General features: G+C 37.2%; 1 protein-coding gene across 1 annotated transcript in view; it reads right to left on the bottom strand.

The window, feature by feature from the left end:
* The window catches only part of LOC144228656 (phospholipid-transporting ATPase ABCA3-like), a 120,151-nt gene that overhangs the window by 2,763 nt on the left and 94,961 nt on the right, over nucleotides 1–22,427 (bottom strand). Inside the window, exons 21-25 of the mRNA XM_077760563.1 lie at nucleotides 19,974–20,161; nucleotides 19,309–19,479; nucleotides 18,718–18,908; nucleotides 4,346–4,419; nucleotides 3,803–3,965 (exon numbers count right to left, since the gene is read on the bottom strand). Of these exons, the coding sequence (XP_077616689.1) occupies nucleotides 3,837–3,965; nucleotides 4,346–4,419; nucleotides 18,718–18,908; nucleotides 19,309–19,479; nucleotides 19,974–20,161 (753 nt within the window). The 3' untranslated portion in view covers nucleotides 3,803–3,836. The remainder of the gene's footprint in view (nucleotides 1–3,802; nucleotides 3,966–4,345; nucleotides 4,420–18,717; nucleotides 18,909–19,308; nucleotides 19,480–19,973; nucleotides 20,162–22,427) is intronic.

A 22,427-nucleotide genomic window follows, 5' to 3' on the forward strand; every position in this document is an offset into this window, starting at 1 on the left:
GCCCCAGCCAATGGCGATACTCACCCAAGACACCTCGCTCCCGCGGCTCTGGCTGCGCTCAAAACCCAGCGCGCCGCCCGCGGTCTCCAAACCTCCACGCTGGCGGCCCTCCCCTGAGCCACCTGCGCGTGCGCCCCTCTCCCTCAGGCCCCGCGCCTGTATCCCCCACTCCCTGGCCCCTCAGCGCGTGCGCCGCGCTCCCTCAGCCTCAACAGGTGTATCCCCACACCTTGGAAGCTCCAGCGCGTGCATCCCTACTCCCTGCCCCCCCTCCCCCCCGGCGCGTGCCCCCGCCTTCCNGCCTCTCCCCGCGACTCCTCCTGCGCCTCCGCCCCTTCCGTCCCAGCGCGTGTCCCCACACCCTGCCCCTCCACCCTCACGCAGGCGCCCGCCCCTTCCCTGCGTTTGGCCAGCCTCTTTCGGGCTCGGGTTTTGGTGTCCCACTGCCCTCAGCCCCTCCAGCCTGTATCTTCCATAACCCCACTTCCTCTTGCTTTACTTTAGCTTGTCCTCTCCCTACCCTTGCACCCTACGTCCTCCGTCTCCCACCGTTTTTTGTCAGCCTTTTTACTGACGTGTTCTCTATTTCTTTCCTGTTTTGTTTTGTTTTAGTTTTTAATGTTTTTTCTTTTTCTTTTTTTTTTTTTAGAGAGAGATCATGCACGCATGTGAGAGAGGGGGAGGGGCAGAGAGAGAGCAGAGAACTGAGGATCCCAAGCAGGCTCTGTGCTGACAGCGAAGAGCCAGAGGCAGGGCTAAAACTCCCCAATGGAACAGTGAGATCATGACCTGAGTGGAAGTGGGTGCTCAACAGAGTGAGCCACCCAGGCACCCCGTGTTCTTTATTTCCTGCAACAAGTCTCCTTCTCATCAGGACTTCCTGCGCCATGCCCTCTTTATCCCTTTACACTGGTTAGCCCTACCCGTCCTTGATTAATGTATGCTCTTAAGTTTATTACCAACGTAATAAGCTTTAGCGATTGAATATGTTGTGTGTGTGTGTGTGTGTATGTGTGTCTGTGTGTGTTTTCTTCTCTAGCTTAAATCTTATTCTTCGGATTTCAGAGGACATGGTGCTTCTCTCCTCTAAAATGAATGGAATGGAAATAAACCTCTAACAAAAAAGGGAAACAAAAGGCAAGGGTCATGAGTAGATTAACAGTATAAAAGACTGCAAGTTAGAAAGCAGATGGAAATGTGGTGAGAAATGAAAACAAGAGACTTTGTCACCAAGCAAGCAAGAGGGGATACACGAGATTTGGGTGCAGATTTTCTCAGAGGAGTCCTGGAGAAGCCCACAGCTTGGAGTAGGCATGTGATTTGGAAATCTTAAAAATATAGGGAAAATATGAAAAATTTAAAAGTGTCTAGAATAGTTGTTCCAGTCAGGTAGGGTACAGCACCCAGATGTCTCCAAGTGTAGAATCCTCAGGTATTCGAAAAGCCTGCAATGCATAAAACCAGAAGATGCTTTTTTAAAAAGGAGACATTAGTGGGACAAGAACCCTTTGAAATGAAAAATTCCATTGCTTAAAAGAAATAAGATAAGGGCTGGAAGACAAAACAGAGGCCCTCTCTGAGGATACAGAAAAAACAAAAGAAATATGGCAGAAAACGTAAGGGACTTAAATCACTAATGTGGGAGATCTCACATTTGCATAATAGTAAATACAGAAAAAGAGAACAGGGGAAGATAGAGGGGGAGCAACCACTAAATAAATAATTGAAAACATTTCCTCAAAACTCAAGAAAGACTTGAGCTTGAAGGAGTCTGTTGGGTAACAGGATGAATGCAACAAGACCTACACCAAGATCTTCATGAAATGTATGAACCCCAAGCATAAAGGGAAAAAATCTTGGGGAGATGGGAGAGCTGGGTGTGTTCATGTTTGGGGTGGGACTTGTTTAACTACAAAGGAATGCTAATTAGCAATCTCTGTTAGGAGACTGGGATAATGTCTTCAATGTTCTGAGAAAATACACTATTTAGAGTAGAATTCTATACCCAGACATTCTGTCCCAGCAGTGTGAAGTACAAAAACATTTTCAGCCAGGCAATTACTCAGAAATTCCCTCCTCTTGCCTAGAAAGTTATTTGTGGTTTCCCCTTAGCAAAAAGAGGACAAAAATCAAGAAAGAGGAAGATACAGTATACTAAAAAAAGTAGAACCCAGGAGTGTAAGAAAATGAAATACCAGGATGATGATGGACAGAAGGTTTAGAAAGCAATCTGCCCAAATCTATTTTCATAAGTGAAATAGAATTAAAAGTTTTCTTAATTTATGCTTATCCAGTATCAAGTTTATATGATTGTTAGTATCAAGGTTATATGACCTCATAAAATGGTACCAATTTTGCAGTTCTTATATTTTCAGGAACAATTTATAAAATACAGAGATTCCTTGAAAGTAGTTAAACTCAACTGGGCCTTTTTCTGGAGAGTCAGATGGGATGAGTTCTGATTAACATTTTCTTTTTTTTTTTTAATTTTAAATGTTTATTTCTGAAGGAGAGAGACAGAGCATGAATGGGGGGAGGGGCAGAGAGAGAGAGAGGGAAACACAGAATCTGAAGCAGGCTCCAGGCTCTGAGATGTCAGCACAGAGCCCGACTTGGGGCTCAAACTCATGAACCATGAGATCATGACCTGAGCCGAAGTCTGACGCTTAACTGATTGAGTCACCCAGGTGCCCCCGATTAATATTTTTATTAAAAAACTATTATTAATCAGCTTAAGTTTTCTATTTTTTCTTGGGCCTATTTACTTATGTCTATACATAGTAAAAAATTGTATGAGACAAATTAAATTCAGTCCCAATCTTAGATTAACCAGAGTGGCTGATGGGGTGGGATACTCAAGAAGAAATTTTCCAGAAGCCAAGATGGTGTGGAAATAAGGGGCAAATATTTATTGGGAGACAATTCTTCATGGGTCTCTTGCATTTCTGCATGACTTGCAAACAGAAGCACTAATGCCCTTTTGCTTTGGACTGTTTTTTCAAGGATGATTGTAGAGCAAACAGCCTTGAAAAGAGACCATATTTCCCTCTGTATCAGAGGAAACATTTACTTAATGTTTAGTAAACTAAGAATGTTTCCTTCCAGAGCCAAGGTAGGGCAGGTTTATTTATGGCCCATTAGAAAATATTTGGGTTCCATAAGCCCAAAGTTCCTCTTCTGTAACACAACCCACTGAATGTACAGGCATTACCTGGCTCTCTTTATGTTGCCTTATAAAAATTAGACATTGGGGTGCCTCGGTGGCTCAGTCAGTTAAACATTTGACTTTGGCTCAGGTCATGATCTGGTAGTCCTCGAGTTCAAGCCTTGTGTTGGGCTCTGTGCTCACAGCTTGGAGCCTGGAGCCTGCTTGGGATTCTATGTCTCCCTCTCTCTATGCCCCTCCCCTGCTCACACTGTCTCTCTCTCTCTCAGAAATAAACACTTTAAAAAATAAGTTAAAATTAGGGATTAAAGAACTGGCACAAATATAATCTCTGAATACTGCTATTGCTGTAATAAATTCCTATCTCTGACCCAGGATTCCAGTGTCTTCTGCCAGTATTCATGAAACTGTGGTAAGCCAACATGATAGCTTTCAAGTGTAAAATCTTAGTTATTCACAACAGGTCACTTATTTTAATCTTAATCTTAAATCTACACATTTTCTTCTTTGGGGGTTCAATTTGTGTATACACATGGACACACACACAGAAAGACACAGAGGGAGAGGGAGAAGTCTGCCTGTGTGTCTAACAGTAATTAGTATCTAATCGCAGACAGCAATCTAAGAAAGACATACCGGTCACTGATTGGAACTGAATCTCATAGCAGATTTATTTGAGTATTTCCTGTTTTATATCAGTATTAGCAATAGTCAGGAAGATTTGTTCCAGTGTTATCTGACTGACAGAATAGTCTTCTAGATTGAATAGCGCTTTAGCTTCTTCCAAAATACTAAACACCTTTAATAGAAAAAAATGATGTATTACCATTGTAATATCCTCAGATGACCCTTTTCCCCACCCAATCATTCCCCAACTCTTGCCAGGTTTATGCTTAGCAACAAAAAGACACAGAAGGAGGAAGATAGAAAGTAGAAGGAAAGATAGTTGAAAAATAGAGAGGAGGCAGTTTTTCATTCGTATTCTCTTGATATGATAGAATGATAGAATTAATAAGGGTCAGAACTCTCAGTCAAACTACAGTGGCCTCTGAAAAGTAACATGAAGTTTCTTCTCCTCTGCCAGTGTCAGGCTCCTATTCCACATGCTTGAATCCCAATGCCTCCTTCTATCAGTCCTCTTTTATACATAATGCTAGAAGCCTAGATTTCTATAATCACCTTTCCCCAGCAGATGTCCTGTTTTGGAATGTAGTAGCCAATAATCCCTTGATGCTCCTGGTGTATGTCATTACCTAAGAAAGGTAAGATTTGACAGGTGAGTAACAGAAAGGGCCCCGTATTTGATAAGATAAATAAATCCCATTCCAATTGTCCATACCAATGGAAGAGAGAATATATGTTAATACAAAAGACAATGTAATCCCAAAGCCCTTTATCTTTTAGTATATGTCACTTTGTTAAGTATTTTAATAGATTTACTTCCACATGAAATATGGTCTTATTGCCTATAGTTTGTAAAAATTACTGAGAGTCAGATAATCACAGCAAGGTCATACACTTACTTTGCCAAACCTAATTTATATGAATCCTAATGTTCCACTGTCCTGAAACTATGCTCATAAATGTGGGTGTGGTTCCTTCTCCAGGTGTGAGTGTGTGTGTGTGTGTGTGTACATGTGTGTTTATTGTAGCATCTCTACAACTAGTCTCATAACTAGGGAATCTTCATCCCAAAGGAAAAAAAATTCATATATATAAAACACAAATGTGAAGGCATTCACTGGAGGAATGGGATATTATAGCCTTTGAAAACATGGTATTAATATTGTAGCCATTCCTAATTGATAGGATGCACTTATATGTATGATCACACAATTGGAGATTATTGCAAATGGAATTAGTTGGGGTTAAAATACTTTATAAAAAGTATAATCAATAATACTGATTTTAATTTTGTAATGAGTCCCAAAATAATATCCATGAAGTAAAATTTAAAAAAAACTTTCAAATTGTTAAATACATCAAACATATATAAAATATGTATGAACATAAATGTACAGCTCAGCCTTGTACACTACCAAGGCTCAATTCCTCCCTAAGGTAAGTATTTATTTTCCTATTCTTTATGATTTTATTACCTAAGTATGGAATCCTAAATACTATAGTTTAATTTTGCCCTTTTAATACTTCATATGAGTGTAGTAATATATTCTGTGTTATTTTTATCTGGCTTCTGTCACTGATTATATTTTTAAGATTCATCAACATTGCTGTGTATAACTGTACTTCATTTGTTTTCATTACTATAAAGTTTCCAGTGTATGACTACACTTCTATTGTTCATGGGTATATGGTGTGGTATCCAGCCTCCTAAATGGCTCCAAATGATCCCTACCTCCTAGTAATCACAAAATTGTTTAGTCCCCTCCCACAATGAGTAGGGTTGACCTATTCACCACAGAAACAGAGTATGACTTCTGAGACTAATTCATAAAAGGCATTGTGGTTTCTATTTTTCTCTCTCTCGGATTATTTGATGTAGGCAAAGCCAGACATTATGTTGTCAGGAGGACATTTACGAAGTCCTGTGGAGAGAACCATGTAGTGAGGAACTGTCAACAGCCATATGAATGAGTCATCTTGGAAGCAGACCCTCTAGCCCCAGAGAGCCTTCAGGTGATTGAAGCCCCAGTCAACAGCTGGAAATTCTTAATCATATATTTGTCTCAACTACTTTTGTTTTTGTATTTATTTGTATTTATTGTTTTATTTGAGAGAGAGAGCACGTGCGCTATCATTATTTTAACTGTACTTTTAAATGTAATTTTTAATGGAGGTTAACCATTAACTAAGCATCTTTCTTTATGGTAGGGTCTACCTTCTGCTTCCCTAGAAAGGATGAATTTACATCATTTGACAAGCCTATTTCAAGTTTTTTGCTGTTATTGTTTGTTTGCTTGTTTTTGCTTTTGCAGCCTAAAATAAAAACATCAAATATAAAAAAATCTATCAATGTAGGTTTGTCACTTATAACCAATGTATCACATGAATGCGAGAATGCAAGGGGAAATTGTGTGAGGGGGAACAGGGTGCATGTGAAAACCCATTTATCGATTCATCTGTAAACCTCAACTGTTCTAAAAAAAATAATGTCTATTAATGAGAAAAAAAGATGCACCACCCTTGAAAAATCAACCAATATAATTCACCACATTAACAGAAAAAAGCAAAGATTAGAAAATCATTTTCATAGATGTGTGCAAGTCATGAGATAGAATTCAACACCCATTAATAATTAAGATTCATAGTAAGCTAGAAAAGAAAGCAACTTCCTCAATCTACTTTATTCATTTTTAATAGTCTCTAATTTCTTACTTTTTTTCATTGTGGTAAAACATGCATGATAATTTATCATTTAAGCCATTTTAATTGTATAATTCAGTGGCATTATTTAATTGTATAATTCAGTTACATTCACAATGCTGTGTACTCAACATCACCTATACCAATATCTTTTTCATCATCCCCAATATATCTGTACTCATTAAACAATTTCCCTTCATCCCTCCCTTTGATTCCTGATAACCTCTGTTCTGCTTTCTGCCTCTATGAATTTGTCTATTTTAGGTATAGCATATAAGTGGAATCCTACAATATTTGTCCTTCTGTGTCTGGCTTATTTCCCCCTTAATATTTTCAAAATACATCCGTGTAGAAGCATTATTAAAATTTCATTCCTTTATGTGGCTGAATTATATGTATTATATTTTATTTATTTATTCATCTTTGATGAATACTTGGGTATTTTCCACCTCGTGAATAATGCTGTTATGAACACTGGTTTACAAGTATCTGTTGAAGTCTCTGCTTTCAATGATTTTGGGGATATATCTAGGAGTAGAATTTCTAGATCATATGTTAATTCCCTTTACATTTTTGAGGAATTCTCAAACTTATTTCCATAGTGGTTTATACCACTTTACATTCCCACTGTGATGCACAATAATTCCAGTTTCTCCACATCCTCACCAACACTTATTTTCCCTCTTTGATTATAGCCATCCTAGGAGGTGTGAAGTGGTATCTGATTGTGATTTTCATTTACAGTTCCACAGTGACTAGTGATGTGGAGCATCTTTTCTTCTTTGAAGAAATGTCTACTGAAGTCCTTTACCTATTTTTGAATTGTTTTTTTTTTCTTTTGTTTTTGTTTTCTTTGCTGAGCTGTAGGGGATTGTTATATATTCTGGATATTAGTCTCTTGTCAGATATATCATTTGCAAATATTTTATCCTATTCTGTAGGTTGTCTTTTTTCTTTCGTAGTATTCTTTGGTACACAAAAGTTCTTAATTTTAATGAAGCCCAATTTATTTAGTTTTTCTCTTGTTGCCTGTGCTTTGGACTCATATCAACCCAATGTCATCAAGATTTCTCCCAATTGGATAATATCCAATTATCCCAGCACTGTTTTTTATTTTGTTTTTGTTTTTGAAAAGACTGTCCATTCTCCATTGAATGGTCTTGGCACTCTAGACTGTTTCAACCAACCGTTGAAAAGCAATTGCCCATATATGCAAGGGTTTATTTCTGGGCCCTCTATTCCATTCTGTTCATCTATGTAACTGTCCTTATCTTTATGCCAGTATGATACTTCCTCAGTTCAAAACTACTCAGGAAGAGCAAATATTCCAGTTTTATTCTTTTTCATGATTGTTTTGTTCATTTGGAGTCCCCTGAACTTTCTTTTTTTTTTTAATTTTTTTAATGTTTTTTAATTTATTTCTAGGAGAGAGAGAGAGAGAGAGACAGCGTGAGCAGGGGAGGGGCAGAGAGAGAGGGAGACACAGACTCTGAAACAGGCTCCAGGCTCTGAGCTGGCAGTCAGCACAGAGCCCGACGCGGGGCTCGAACCCACGAACCGCGAGATCATGACCTAAGCGAAAGTCGGACGCTTAACCGACTGAGCCACCCAGGCGCCCCAGGAGTCCCCTGAACTTTCATATGAATTTTAGGGCGGATTTTCCTATTCCTGCAATAAAGATTGGGAGTTTGATAGGTTTTGCACTGAATCTGTAGATTACTTTGTGTAGCCTTAGCATCTTAACGATGGGTAAGTCTTCCTATGACCATGGGACAATTTCCCTCTACTTAGATCTTTAATTTCTTTTATGTTTTATAGCTTTCATTGCACAGGTCTTTTATCTCCTTGGTTATATTTATTTCTAAGTATTTCATTTTTAGATGCTATTATAAATGTACTTGCTTTCCTGACTTCTATGGACTGTTGATTGCTGATGTATAAAATACAGTTGATTTTGGAGGTTGATCTTATACCCTGAAATTTTGCCAAATTTGCTTATTAGATCTCTTTTTAGTGCTGAATAGTATTCAGTTGTCTGAATGAATCAGAGTTTATTCATCTATTCACCCACTGAAGGACTTGTTTGTTTCCAGGTTTTGTTAAGTATGAATAACACAGCTACAAACATCTATGTGGTTTATAGATGTTTTATAGGTTTTGTGTGCACATAAATTTTATTGAATAAATATCAAGAAGCATAGTTGCTAGATAATATGTCAAGAGTATGCTTAGCTTTATAGTAATTTCCAAGCTGTCCTCGAAAGTGGCTATACTATTTTTCATCCCCACAAGCAATGAATGAGAATTCCTGTTGCTCACATCCTAACCAGCATTTGGTGTTATCAATATTCCAGATTTTGACCGTTTTAATAGGTGTGTAGTAATAACTTGTTGTTGTTTAGGAATCCATTTTCCTGATGACATATGATGTGGAACACCTTTTCATGTGCTTATTTGTCATCTGTATATAATTTTTAGTGAGGTATCTTTGGCCTGTTTTACTTTATTTTATTTTTTAAAGTTATTTTTAGTTTGAGAGAGACAGAGACAGGGTGAGTGGGGAAGGGGCAGAGAGATGCAGAGAGAGAGAATTCCAGGCAGGCTTTGTGTCACCAGTGCAGAGCCCCACGCGGGCCCAAACTCATGAAAACTCAAGACCGTGCCTTGAGCTGAAACCAAGAGTCAGATGCTAAACCAAGTGAGCCACTCAAGCACCCCATCTTTGGCCCATTTTAAAACCAGGTTGCTTGTTTTCTTATTGATAGGTTTTAGGAGTTCTTTGTATATTTTGGATAGTAGTCCTTTATCAGATAGGTCTTTTGCAAATCTTCTATCACTGTTGCTTATCTTTTTATTCACTTGACAGTTAGTGTCTTTCACAGAGCAGAAGAAAATAATTTTAATGAAGTCTAACTTATACATTATTTCTTTCCTGGATCATGACTTCAGGGTTGTATCTAAAAAGTTATGGCCATGTTCAAGGTAATCTATATTTCCTCCTATTTTTGTTTTTTGTAGGAGTTTTATAGTTTTACATTTTACATTTAGGCCAGTAACATATTTTGAGTTAATTTTTGTGAAGGGTGTTAGGTATGTGTCTAGGTTCATTTTTTTGCATGTGGATATCCAGCTGTTCTAGTATCATTTGCTGAAAAGACTACATTTGCTCCATTAAATTGTTTTTACTCCTTTGTCAAAGATCAGATGGTTTCATATTTCTGGGCTCTCTATTTTGTTCCATTAATCTATTTATCTATCCCCCCTCCCTTCATACCACACTGTCTTGATTGCAGTACCTTTATATTAAGTCTTCAAGTCAGGTACTGTCAGTCCTCCAACTTCTTTGTTAATACCATGTTGGCTATTTTGGAACTTTTGCCACTCCATATGAACTTTAGAATCGGTTTATTGATATCCACAAAATTACCTATTCTATCCATGACCATGGAATATCCCTACATTTATTTAGTTTTTCTTCAACTTCCTGCATCAGAATTTTGTAGTTTTCCTCATACAGATCTTCTACCTATGTATATCATTTTTTGGAGGATACTAATGTGTATGGTATTATGTTTTCAATTTAAAACTCTACTTGTTCAGAGAGCCTGGGTGGCTCAGTTGGTTGGGTGTCCAATGCTTGATTTTGGCTCAGGTTATGATCCCAGGGTCGTGGGATCAAGCGTCTCATCCAGCTCCAAGCTAACAGCATGCAGCCTGCTTGGAATTCTCTCTCTACCTCATGCTATTCCCCTCTGTCACTCATGCTCTCCCCCCACCCATCAAAATAAATAAATAAACTTAAAAATATTTTTAAAGCCCTCTACTTGTTCATTGGTAGTATATGGAAAATTCATTGACTTTTGTATATTACCCTTGTATCCTGCATCTGTGCTTTAACCGCTTCTTAATTCCCAGAGTTTTGGTCCATTCTTTTAGATTTTCTAATGAACCAATAATGTCATCTGTGAGGAAAAAAACCCCACTTATTCCTTCTTTTCTAACCTGTTTTTTATGTCCTTTTCTTGCCTTATTGCATTAGCTGGGATTTCAAGTGCAATGTTGAAGAGCAGTGGTTAGATGGGGCATACTTTTGCCTTATTCCTGGCCTTAGAGGTCTTCCAGTTTCTCACATTTAAGTATGATGGTAACTGTAGGTTTTTTGTAGATATTCTTTATCACATTAAGGACTTTCATCTTTCTTACTAGTATATTGCAAGTTTTAAAAACCACAAATGAGTGTTGGAGTTTGTCAAATGCTTTGTCTATATCCATTGATATAATCATGTGATTTTTCTTCTTTAGACTGTTTATGTATTGGATTACACTGTTCTGTTTTGAATGTTGAAATCAGCCTTGTATCCATGGGAGAAATCACACTTGGTGGTATATTTGTCTGACTTTGGTATTAAGATAATGCTGAATAAGTTAGGAGGTATTCCCTTTGCTTCTATCCACTGAAAGATACTGTAGAGAATTGGTATAATTTTTTCCTTAAATGTCTGGTAGAATTCACCAGTGAATCCATCTGGGCCTAGTGCTTTCTGTTGGGGAAGTTCAATTATTGAGACAATTTCTTTAATAGTTAAGGTCCTATTCAGATTATTTCTTTTTGTGTGAGTTTTGGAAGATTGTGTTTTTCAAGGAATAGGTCCATTTCATTTACATCATCAAATTTGTGGACATAGAATAATTCATAGTATTGCTTGATTATCCTTTTAATGTCCATGGAATCTGTAGTGATATCCTTCATTTCATTTCTGATATTAGTAATTTGTGTCTTTTTTGTCCTTAGGTATCCTGGCTAGACATTTATGGACTTTATTTGTATTTTCAAAGGATAAGTTGCTGCACACAAGGACATTTTACTTCTTATTTTCTAATTTGGATGACTTTTATTTCTTTTTCTTACCTGACTTATCTGACTAGGACTTCTGGTACTATATTGAATAGGAGACGTATTTGTCTTAACCCATGATCGTAGAGGAACAGCTTTTTTAAAAATTAATTTATTTTTTATTTAAGAGAGAGTGCGTGTGTTCAAGTCAGTGGGGGAAGGGCAGAGAGAGAGAATCTCAAGCAAGCGCCACACTCAGCACAGAGCCAGCACTTAATTTCATGACCATGAGATCATGACATGAGCCAAAATCAAGAATCTAATGCTTACTTGACTGAGCCACCCAGGTGTCCTACAGAGGAACATCTTTTGATCTTTTACTTTTGAGTGTGATGTTAGTTTTAGGGTTATTACGTATGGCCTTTATTATGTTGAGGTACATTTTTACTGTAATCAATTTGAGAGTTTTTGTCATAAAAGGATGTTGAATTTTTTCATGCTTTTTTGCATTGATTGAGATGATTGTATGATTTTATTTTTCATTCTATTAATGTGGCATATCACACATTCCATATGTAGAGCCATCCTTGCATCCCAGAAGTAAGTCCCAGTTGTTCATGATGTATGATCCTTTTTTTTTTTTTATAAGTTTATTTATTTACTTATTTTGAGAGAGAGAGAGAGAGAGAATCCCAGGCAGGCTCTGCACTGTTAGCTCAGACCCCAATGTGGGGCTTGAACCCATGAACCATGAGCTGAAATCCAGAGTCAGATGCTTAACCAACTAAGCCCCCCAAGCTTTTAAAAACGTTTATTTATTTATTTTGGGAGAGAGAGAGAGAGAGAGAGAGAGAGAGAGAGCGCGCGAGCGCAGGAGTGAGGAGGTGNAGAGAGAGAGAGAGAATCCCAGATGTATGATCCTTTTAACATGTTGCTGAATTCTGTTTGCTAGTATATGTTTTTAAGTTTTTCTTTAAATTTCAATTAGTTAACATACAGTGTAATATTAGTTTCAGGTGTACAATATAGTGATTCCACACTTCATATAACACCCGGTGCTCATGACAACAAGTGCATCCTTAATTCCCATCGTCTATTTAACCCATCTCCCCACCAACCTCCCCTCTGGTAACCATCAGTAATGTCTCTATAGTTAAGAGTCTGTTTCTTGATTTGCCTCTCTCTCTTTTTCCCTGTTGCTCACTTATTTTGTTTCTTAAATTCCACATATGAGTGAAATCATATGGTATTTGTCTTTCTCTGACTGACTTATTTCACTTAGCATAATACTCTCTAGCTCCATGCAAGTCATTGCAAATGGCAAGATTTCATTCTTTTTTTTTTTATGGCTGAGTAACATTTTATTGTATGTATGTATGTGTATATATATATATATATATTTTATATCTTTATCCATTCATCATTTGATGGACACTTGAGTTATTTCCATAGTTTGGCTATTGTGGATAATGTTGCAATAAACAACCTTGAAAAAGAAAAGGGGGACTGTCTGGGTGGCTCAGTAGGTTAAGCGTCCTTCTCTGGCTCAGGTCATAATCTTACAGTCTTGAGTTCGAGCCCTGTGTCAGGCTCTGTGCTGACAGCTTCAGATTCTGTGTCTCCCTCTCTCTCTGCCCCTCCCGGGTTAATGCTCTATCTCTCAAAAATAAATAAATGCTAAAAAATTTTTTTGAAGAGGAAAGCTGGAGGCATAACAATTCTGGACTTCAAGTTACACTACAAAGCTACAGTAATCAAAAGTACAGTACAGTATGGTACTAGCACAAGAATAAACATAGACTTATCGAATAGAATAGAAAATCCAGAAATGAACTCACAACTATATGTTCAATTAATCTTCAACTAAGCAGGAAAGAATGTCCAATGGGAAAAAGACAGTCTCTTCAACAAATGGTGTTGAGAAAACTGAGTAGCAACATGCAAAAAAATGAAACTGAACAACTTTCTTATACTATACACAAAAATAAGTTTAAAATGGATTAAAGACTTAACTGTGAGACCTGAAACTATAAAAATCCAAGAGGCAGTAACCTCTTTGACACTGGCCATGACAACTTTTTTTAGATAAATCTCCTTAGGCAAGGGTAACAAAAGCAAAAAATATATATTAAAAAATAAAGTAAAAATTTGGAATTTCATCAAAATAAAAAGCTCTGCACAGAGAAGGAAATAATCAATAAAACTAAAAGTCAACCTATGGAATGGGAGAAGGTGTTTGCAATGACATATCTGATAAAGGGTAGTATTCAAAATATATAAAGAACTTATAAAACTCAATTCCCCCTCCAAAATGAATAATCCAATTAAAATTTGTAGAATCTGCATTCCTTTAATGACCTCTGAGAGCCTTGTTTTCTCCTGTTTTTCCAGCTTGTCTCTGCCCTAGTCATTCAGTGCATCTCAGTATCCTTGATGGAGCAAGACAAGGTGGGTTTCTTTGTCAGTGTTCCTCACAACTTGGGACGTCATGTGCTTACTCACTCGTACCCTCATGAGGAAAACTGTGCATGAATAAGGTTTCTCTTGGTACTGAGTTGTGTGCCACCTTGTTGTCAGGATGACACTGGTAAAGGGAAATTGTTTCTCTTACTCCTACTCTTACACATTCTTACTCTTACACACTTGTCACCAGTGTGACAAATCTTGGACTTTTCTGCTCACTGATGTGCTGGAACTTCTCTTCTGGACTCTCTACTTCCACTACTCTTGCATGTGGATAGCTTTCTTCTTCTTTTTTTTTTTTTAAATAGTTTATTGTCAAATTAGTTTCCACATAACACCCAGTGCTCATCCCCACAAGTGTCCTCCTCCGTGCGCATCCCCCCTCAACCCCCATCCATCAGTCCTCAGTTTTTGTCAGCATTCAAGAGTCTCTCATGGTTTGCCTCTCTCCCTTTCCCCCACCATTCCCCCCCTTCTTCTCCCCCTTGTTACTCAGTTAAGTTCCTCCTAATCCTCCTATATGTGCAAACATATGATATTTGTCCTTCTCTGCCTGACTTATTTCGCTCAGCATAACACCCTCAAGGTCCATCCATGTTGCCACACATGGCCAGATTTCATTCTTTCTCATTGCCATGTAGTATTCCATGGTATAGATAAACCACATCTTCTTGATCCATTTGTCTGTTGATGGACACTTAGGCTCTTTCCATGTTTTAGCTATTGTTGAGAGTGCTGCTCTGAACATTGGGGTACATGTGCTCCTATGCATCAGCATTTCTGTAGCATGTGGATAACTTTCAAATTGATGTCTTTTTTGTGGAGAAGACAGTAGAAAACTCCTATTTGGTCATTTGATGACATCACTCTATTATGCCTCTAAACAAACTTTTATCTTTTAGGGCAATTAAGAATAAGAAAAATAGAAGTTTTCATTTTATCTTTACTTATTCCTTCTCTGATGCTCTTGCTTTGTTTTATGTAGATATGAGTTTCTGACATGCATAATTTTCCTTCTCTCTAAAGAACTTTTAACATAATTTGCAAAGTAGGTCTACTGGCAAAAAATACCTCAATTTTTTTTTTTTTTTTGGTCTGGTAAAGTCTTTATTTCTCCCTCACACTGAAAAATAATTTCTCTGGGTACAGAATTCTATGTTGGTGGTTTTATTCTCTCAGCACTTTAAATAGTTCAGTTCACTGTTTTGCTTGTATGAGTTTTGAGAAGTTGGATGTGATTGTTATCTTTAGGGAAACCATTGGTCATTATGGTTTCAAATATTTCTTCTATTTCTTTCTCTCTTTTTCTTCTGGTACTCCCACTATGCATATGTTATACCTTTTGTAGTTGTCCTACAGTCTTCACATATTCTGTTCTGTTTTTTAATTTGTTTTTGTTTTTAGTCTTTGTTTTCTTTGCCTTTTGGTTTTTGTGATTTTATTGATATATCCTCCAGCTCAGAGATTCTTTCTTCAGTCAGGTCTAGTCTACTAATAAGTCCATCAAAGCATTCTTCATTTCTATTATAGTGTTTTTGATCTCCATCATTTCTTTTTGGTTCTTTCTTAGGATTTCCATCTATCTGCCTATATTGTCCATCTGTTCTTACATGGTGTCTACTTTATTCATTGAAGCCCTTAGCATATTAATCATAGTTTTCAATTACTGGTCTGATAATTCCAACATCCTTGCCATGTCTGGTTTCGATTCTTGTTCTGTCTCTTCAAATTGTGTTTTTTGCCTTTTTGTATGCTTTGTAATTTTTTCCTCATAGCTAGACTTCTTGGGGGACAGGAACTCCTCTAATTAGGCCATTAGTAATCTGGTGGTATGGTGTGGGGGGAAGGGGGGAAGGATTCTGTGTCCTATGCATCTCTCTCACTCTTTTAGCAAGCATATGCCTCTGGATTATAAACTGCACAAGAGTTTCTCTGTTCTTTTCTGTCTTATATGGAACAAGATGGCTGAAATTGGGCATTTCCCTTCTTCAAGGTCACTTAGGCTCTGATAATACCCTACCCAGTCAAGTTTAGGTTAACTAGCTTCCTCCTGACGGCAGGCCTTGTAACAAAGAAAAGAACTATCTAGCATATTTCAAAATGATTCATTTCCCCTTCTCCTTGCTGGAAACATGAGGGGATTTTTCTCTGATATTTACTGTTGCAATATGGTTGTAGAAAACTCCCATGATTGCCTTCCCTGGAGTTTTTAACGTCTCCGAATTGTCCACACAGTACCCCAGCAATTCAATTATGGTTCTGGGTTTCCTATCCTGGATCTGGTAACGACTGCAGTTTCTGCTTGTAAGTCTCTGCTCTGGTAATCTCTGTATTTGCCTGTCTCTACAATCTTGGCTGTAGAGGTTTTCCCTGTTTGTTCATTTCTCTTTCAGATTCTAGAAGATTTTGTTGATTTTTCAGTTTGTTCAGCTTTTTCTTGTTAGGGCAGAGTGGCAATTTCCAACCTTCTCACATGTTGAGCTGGAAACCAGAGCGTCTGTTAATTTTTTTGAAGTTTATTTATTTATTTGAGGAGGGAGAAGGCAGGGAGAGAGACAGAGAGGGAGAGAGAGAATCCTAAGTAGGCTCTGCAGTCAGCACAGAGCCTGAGGAGGGGCTTGATGTCACAAACTGTGCGATCCTGATCTGAGCCGAAATCACAGGTCAGATGCTTAACGAACTGAGCGACCCAGGCACCCTGAGAGCATCTGTTCATTTTTGAAGATCCTTGCTTACTATGGGAATCTTAGGTTAATCTACCTGACATTGCAGTGAGTCCAAAGTCATGTCTTATCTCAGTACTGGTATTGAAATTTTCTTTAGGCAAACCAGCTTTTGCATTAAAAAATTTTTACTATCAAGTTTCAGCTTCATGATTTTTTTTTTTAATTTCTGTTTTGGTTCTTTGAATTGTTCTCATTTTCTTTGTGAGTTTAAGAAAAATAACTAATTTTATTTTTTTAAAACACCTTGTACATCTTGAGAAGTTTAGCCAATTCATACAAACACAAATATAAATACATACATCCCCTGGAATTGAGATATAATATATTTTTATCACCCCAGAAAGTTCTCTCATGCCTTTTGTACTAATGGACTAATTGATACCATTTACCTGAAGTTCTAGCACAGGCAAAATGAATCTGCAGTCACACAAAGCTTCCCAGGGGTTGCTCGAAGCCTTCTGCACTTATTCTTGCCCTCCACTCCTGGCCCCAAGCAACCCTCGGAAGCTCTGGTCACTACAGATTCATCTTGCCTATGCGGGAACCTCAGGTAAATGGTAGCAATTAGCCCATAGTCTCTGGCTTTTTCACTCATCACAGTGGTTTTGAGATTCTCTTAGGTTGTTGCTAGTGTTTCTGTTTTCATTGTCAAATAGCATCCCATTGTGTGGATTAATTGCAATTTGTTCACTTGTTTTTTGTTTTTTGTTTTTTTTTTTTTTTACAAATAGTTTATTGTCAAGTTGGTTTCCATATAACACCCAGTGCTCATCCCCACAAGTGCCCCTCTAAGAAAAATAATTAAAAAGGAATTTTACTTTATGTTTCCAGTATGTATTTTTATTTAATAGAAGAACTTTTTTGAGAGTATAATTTGCCATGTTATAGAAAGAGCAACTATTTTCTTTCTCTTTTCTCCTTTTCTAGATAATATGGATAATGTACATAAAGAATATCCAGAAAAGGAGAAAAGAAAGAAATATAACATGTGAAAGACCACATGTGAATGTGTGGTTAATTCAGTATCTTCAACACTGCATACAACAAGCACTTATAAATCTTAGCATATGAATGAATGACTAAATGAATATTCAACTGCCTAATAGACATATTTATCTGAATATCTAGGTATAATTAATATACTTGATATATACATAAACTAATGATCTTTCCCACATAGTGATTTTTCCTCTTTAATGAACACACAGGCATGTGTGTATTTCTGTTTCCTATCATATACTCCTCTCTATTCTTTTTTTAAAAAGATTTTTAAAAATTTTATTTTGAGAGAGAGTGCATGTGTGTGAGTGGGGGAGGGTCAGATAAAGAGGGAGAGGGAGAGAGGGCATAAAAGAGAATCCCAAGCAGGCTTTGTACTGTCAGCATGGAGCCCACCATGGGGCTCAAACCCATGAGCTGCAAAATCATGACCCCAGCCAAAATCAAGAGTCAGTGGCTTAACCAACTGAGCCACTCAGGTGCTACCCTCCTCTCTGTTCTTACTGTGACTTCCTTAGTGCAGTCCAATACCATTTATTGCTTTATCATCATTATAGCCTCCATGCTTTTAGTCTTGTATCCTGTTTTGGCCACCACACTGTTGATAGAATGATCATTCAAGCTGGAGACTAAAGAATTAAAAGTTCTTTACCATGTTTCAGCTTAATGATTAAAGTAGTAGGAATAGAAGCAAATAGAAATAGCTGTAAATGACTGTGTAGATGAGCACAGAGAGGAACTTACTGAATTTAGTCATGAAAGCAGATAGATTGATTTTTATGTGTTACACATCCAGATTATTTCCTTGAAAGGAATAAAGGGAGTTTACTGTTCTAGTATGCATTTCATAAGCATTGCCTGCCTCAGGGATCAGGGAAAGGCAGAAGAAACATGAGGAAATCTTACAAAATTATGAAGGGTAAAAAACAGACTTAACCTTAATAATTTAACTCTAGATGAACACATATAAACAGGTTTGTCTTACTGGTTGATTCCTATTAATAGACTGGTGAGAGCCTCTGCTATTTTGAGAAAGTTTCTTAGCATAATCATCCATAATATCATAGAGAAATTATTCCAAAAGGAGCTTAATAGAAAAGCCCAATAAAAAGCAACTCACGGGAAAAAGTTGGTTATTGAGGACATGAAGCAGAACAACATTAAAACTTAACACAACTGTGATAAGGTAGCCTTGGCTACATTACCTGGGAAAGTTGCTGCCATGAATTCTTTGAACTTCTTTAGTTTATCTTTATTGTTTTCAAATTTAATCTTTGCTGTCAGAATGTATCCATTACCAAACTTGTTCTTGAGGTACTGAGGGCTGCCCAGGCACTTGAACTTCCCTTTTACCATGATGGCCAGTCTGGAACAGAGGGCTTCACATTCTTCCATGCTAGGGGGACAAAGGAAATATGGTTGAAGAGACTCCCTTTCAGAGGGCAAATTCCATATCTCAAAACAGAGCTAGGATTATAAATTAATGGCTGCAGTAGGAAAGCTGGTTAATGAAGATAATTTCCACTAAGACCATATTTGGGAAGAGGAGATCTTACAATTCAAAGCAATTGATTCCTAAATACACAATTAGGAACAGTTCCTTCACTTCCTATTTTCCGTCATTTCTGGATTACAGAATATAACTGAGGATTCTTGCCATTAGTCAAGAATCAGCCTTTACCCACAGTCCTTCCTGTATAACCCATATACTTAGACAAGTTCACTGACCTATATTCCTGGCTCCACCTAATTCCGTCCCATACTCTTGCTCAACCAAGCTTTCTAATGGGTCATACCTGTGGGAAGTTATGATGATAGCTTTGCCACTTTTACACATCCATGTAATTGTGTCCCAGAGCAGGCGTCTGGCTACTGGGTCTAAGCCAGTAGATGGCTCATCCAAGAAGACAATTGAGGAATTTCCCATAAGGGCAATAGCAATATTTAATCTGCGTTTGTTTCCTTCACTTTATTGTCAAAGAAAGAGAGAGTGGAGGAGAAAGAAGATAAAGATACACATATCATTAATTCATGGGAATTAGCTCATGTTTATAGAATGCTGAATTGATATGACTTACAAAGCAGCAGGTCCAAGTCTAGATGTATATGTCAATTCATTTTCATTGAAATGACTTTTTTCCTGGTAATTTATCTCAACATAATTACTGGCAAAATATTTTTGTTTTGGAAAGACATAAAAAAAAACTATAGAGAGATAGGGATGAAGGGGCTTTTTTTTTTTTTAAATGAAATGTAAAGGCTACTGCTCATGTCTGCAAGAGGTTAACTTCATATAAGTGAGATCTACCTTATTCCTGACATTTGAACCCTGACAGGACATCAGGCTACTTCACAGTCATTGCCTCTGTGTGATAGATGGATCAGGTTCAGTTTGTAAGCATTCATTCTAAATGGTAGAAACACCAGTAGGCAGCTCAATAATTGCAACAGCATGTCTAACCTGTATATGTGGACGAAATTGTTAGCATTTGTTTCCAGGTGCACCGCATGCAAAAAGGTTTCCACATACTTGCAAATGTCTGGCTCAGGGACCCCTCGCAGCCTGGCATACATGATAAGCACTTCGTGACCTGTCATATGGTTCAGCAAGGGGTCATCTTGAGGACAGTAGCCAATTCGTGACCTAATCTGAATCAAGAGAGAAATCATAAGTAATAGACCCAAGTCATCTATTCCACTGAGCATATAGTTTACGTGGATGAGATAGAAAACCTGATTTTCTAGCCCATGTTGCTAAGAAGGTTTGATACCCAAATTGCTCCTGACAAGGATTATTTCTTTTCCAGTCTAAATAATCTTTACAGCTGGAACCCACTGCATTAAGATGAAATACTAACATCTCTAACTGAAAATTTTCAACACATATCCATTGTGGACTGCTATGTTCCCAAGACAAAATTTTGTTGGAGGAAGTTGCCTATTCAAATATCATTAGGAAAGAACTATTCTATTAAATCAATTAAAATAAGGTATAGGTTTTCATTTCCAGTAATGGCCAAGTAACTTCTATGATATATATCATAATGTATCTTTACATACATAAATAATACAAAAGTAAACAAATTGGAGTATATGAAACTAAAAGAGTCTCCACAGCAATGGAAACCATCAATAAAATGAAACAGCAACCTAATGAATGGGTAAAAATATTTGGAAATGATGTATCTGATAAGGGGTTAATATCCAAAATATATAAAGAACTTGTACAATTTAATAGCAAACAAACAATCTGATTAAAAAATGGATCTGAATAGACATTTTTCTAAAGAAGACATAAAGATGACCAACAGGTACATGAAAAGGTGCTCAGTATCACTAATAATCAGTGAAATACAAACAGAAACCACAATAATACATCACCTCACACCTGTTAGAATGACTATTATCAGAAAGGCAAGAAATAACAAACACTGGTGATTATGTGGAGAAGAGGGAACCCTGTGCACTGCTGGTGGGACTGCATATTGGTGCAGCCACTATGGAAAACAGTAATGGAGTTTCCTCAAAAGATTAAACCTAGAACTACCTACCATACGATCCATCAATTCCACTTCTGAGTATTAATCTCAATGAAACACAAACACTAACTCAGGAAGTTATCTGCACTAACTCAAAAACATATCTGCTGCTCATTGCAGCATAATTTACAATACCCAAGGCATGGAAACATGAATCCACTGATGGCTGAATGCATGAAGAAAACATGGTATATCTATACAATGAGATATTATTCAGCCATAAAAAAATATGGAAATCCTGACATTTGTGACAACATGGATGGACCTTAAGGGCATTATGCTGTGTGACATAAGTCAGCCAGAGACAGACGCAGTATGATCTCACTTATATGTTAGCATTACATATAATGAACTGCGAGATCATGACCTGAGCTGGAGTGGGATGCTTAATCAACAGCCACCCAAGCGCCCCAAGATTTCATTCTTTTTTTATGGCTGAGTATTATTCCATTGTATGTATTCCACATCTTCATCCATTCATCATTTGATGGACACTTGGGCTGTTTCCATAATTTGGCTATTGTAGATAATGCTGCTATAGCATCACTGATCATCAGAGAAATAAAAATCAAAACTACAATGATATATCACCTCATACCTGTCAGAATGGCTAAAATCAACAACACTAGAAACAACAGGTTTTGGTAAGGATGTGGAGAAAGGGGAACCCTCGTGCACTGCTAGTGGGAATGCAAACTGTTGCAGCCACTCTAGAAAACAGTATGGAGTTTCCTCAATAGGCATTGCACTAATAGGTATTTACCCACAGAATACAAAAATACTATATCAAAGGGATAGATGTACTTTAATATTACAGCATATATATCATTTCTTTGAAATGCATTTGTATTATTTGGGGGGGTAGGTTTATTTTATAAAGTTCTAGTTGACTTGACTTAATTGTTGGTTAGCTGGCTTTATATTTTTACTTATCAATTTATGCACTTGTCTACAGAAATTTTTATATGCTTTACTTCCATTTAGTTTTTTTTTTAAACAAGTCAGGTGTTTCAGTTTTTTATTTTTCTTTTTTCTTTTTTATTGAAATGAGTATATAAGATTATCCAATATTTTCCCAGTAATGGTTTATTGTATCTCATAGTTTCTGACACATAATGTTTTTATTATATTATAGAAAGTTTTGTAATTCTTGATTGAAAACAAGAATTACCTAAAATGATTTTTTATATTTCAAAAGGGGGAGGGAGCACCTGGCTGACTGAGTCGGTGGAGTGTGCAACTCTAGATCTCGGGGCTGTGAGTTCAAGGCCCGTGCTGGGTGTAGAGATTACTTAAAAAAAAAAAACTTTAAAAAAATACAAAAGGGGAGGGCTTTTCATATTCTGATTTTTAAATTCCTTGTTTTAATTATAATC

The sequence above is a fragment of the Crocuta crocuta genome, unplaced genomic scaffold (genome assembly GCF_008692635.1).
Source record: "Crocuta crocuta isolate KB4526 unplaced genomic scaffold, BGI_CrCroc_1.0 scaffold73, whole genome shotgun sequence".
Classification (NCBI taxonomy): Eukaryota; Metazoa; Chordata; class Mammalia; order Carnivora; family Hyaenidae; genus Crocuta; species Crocuta crocuta.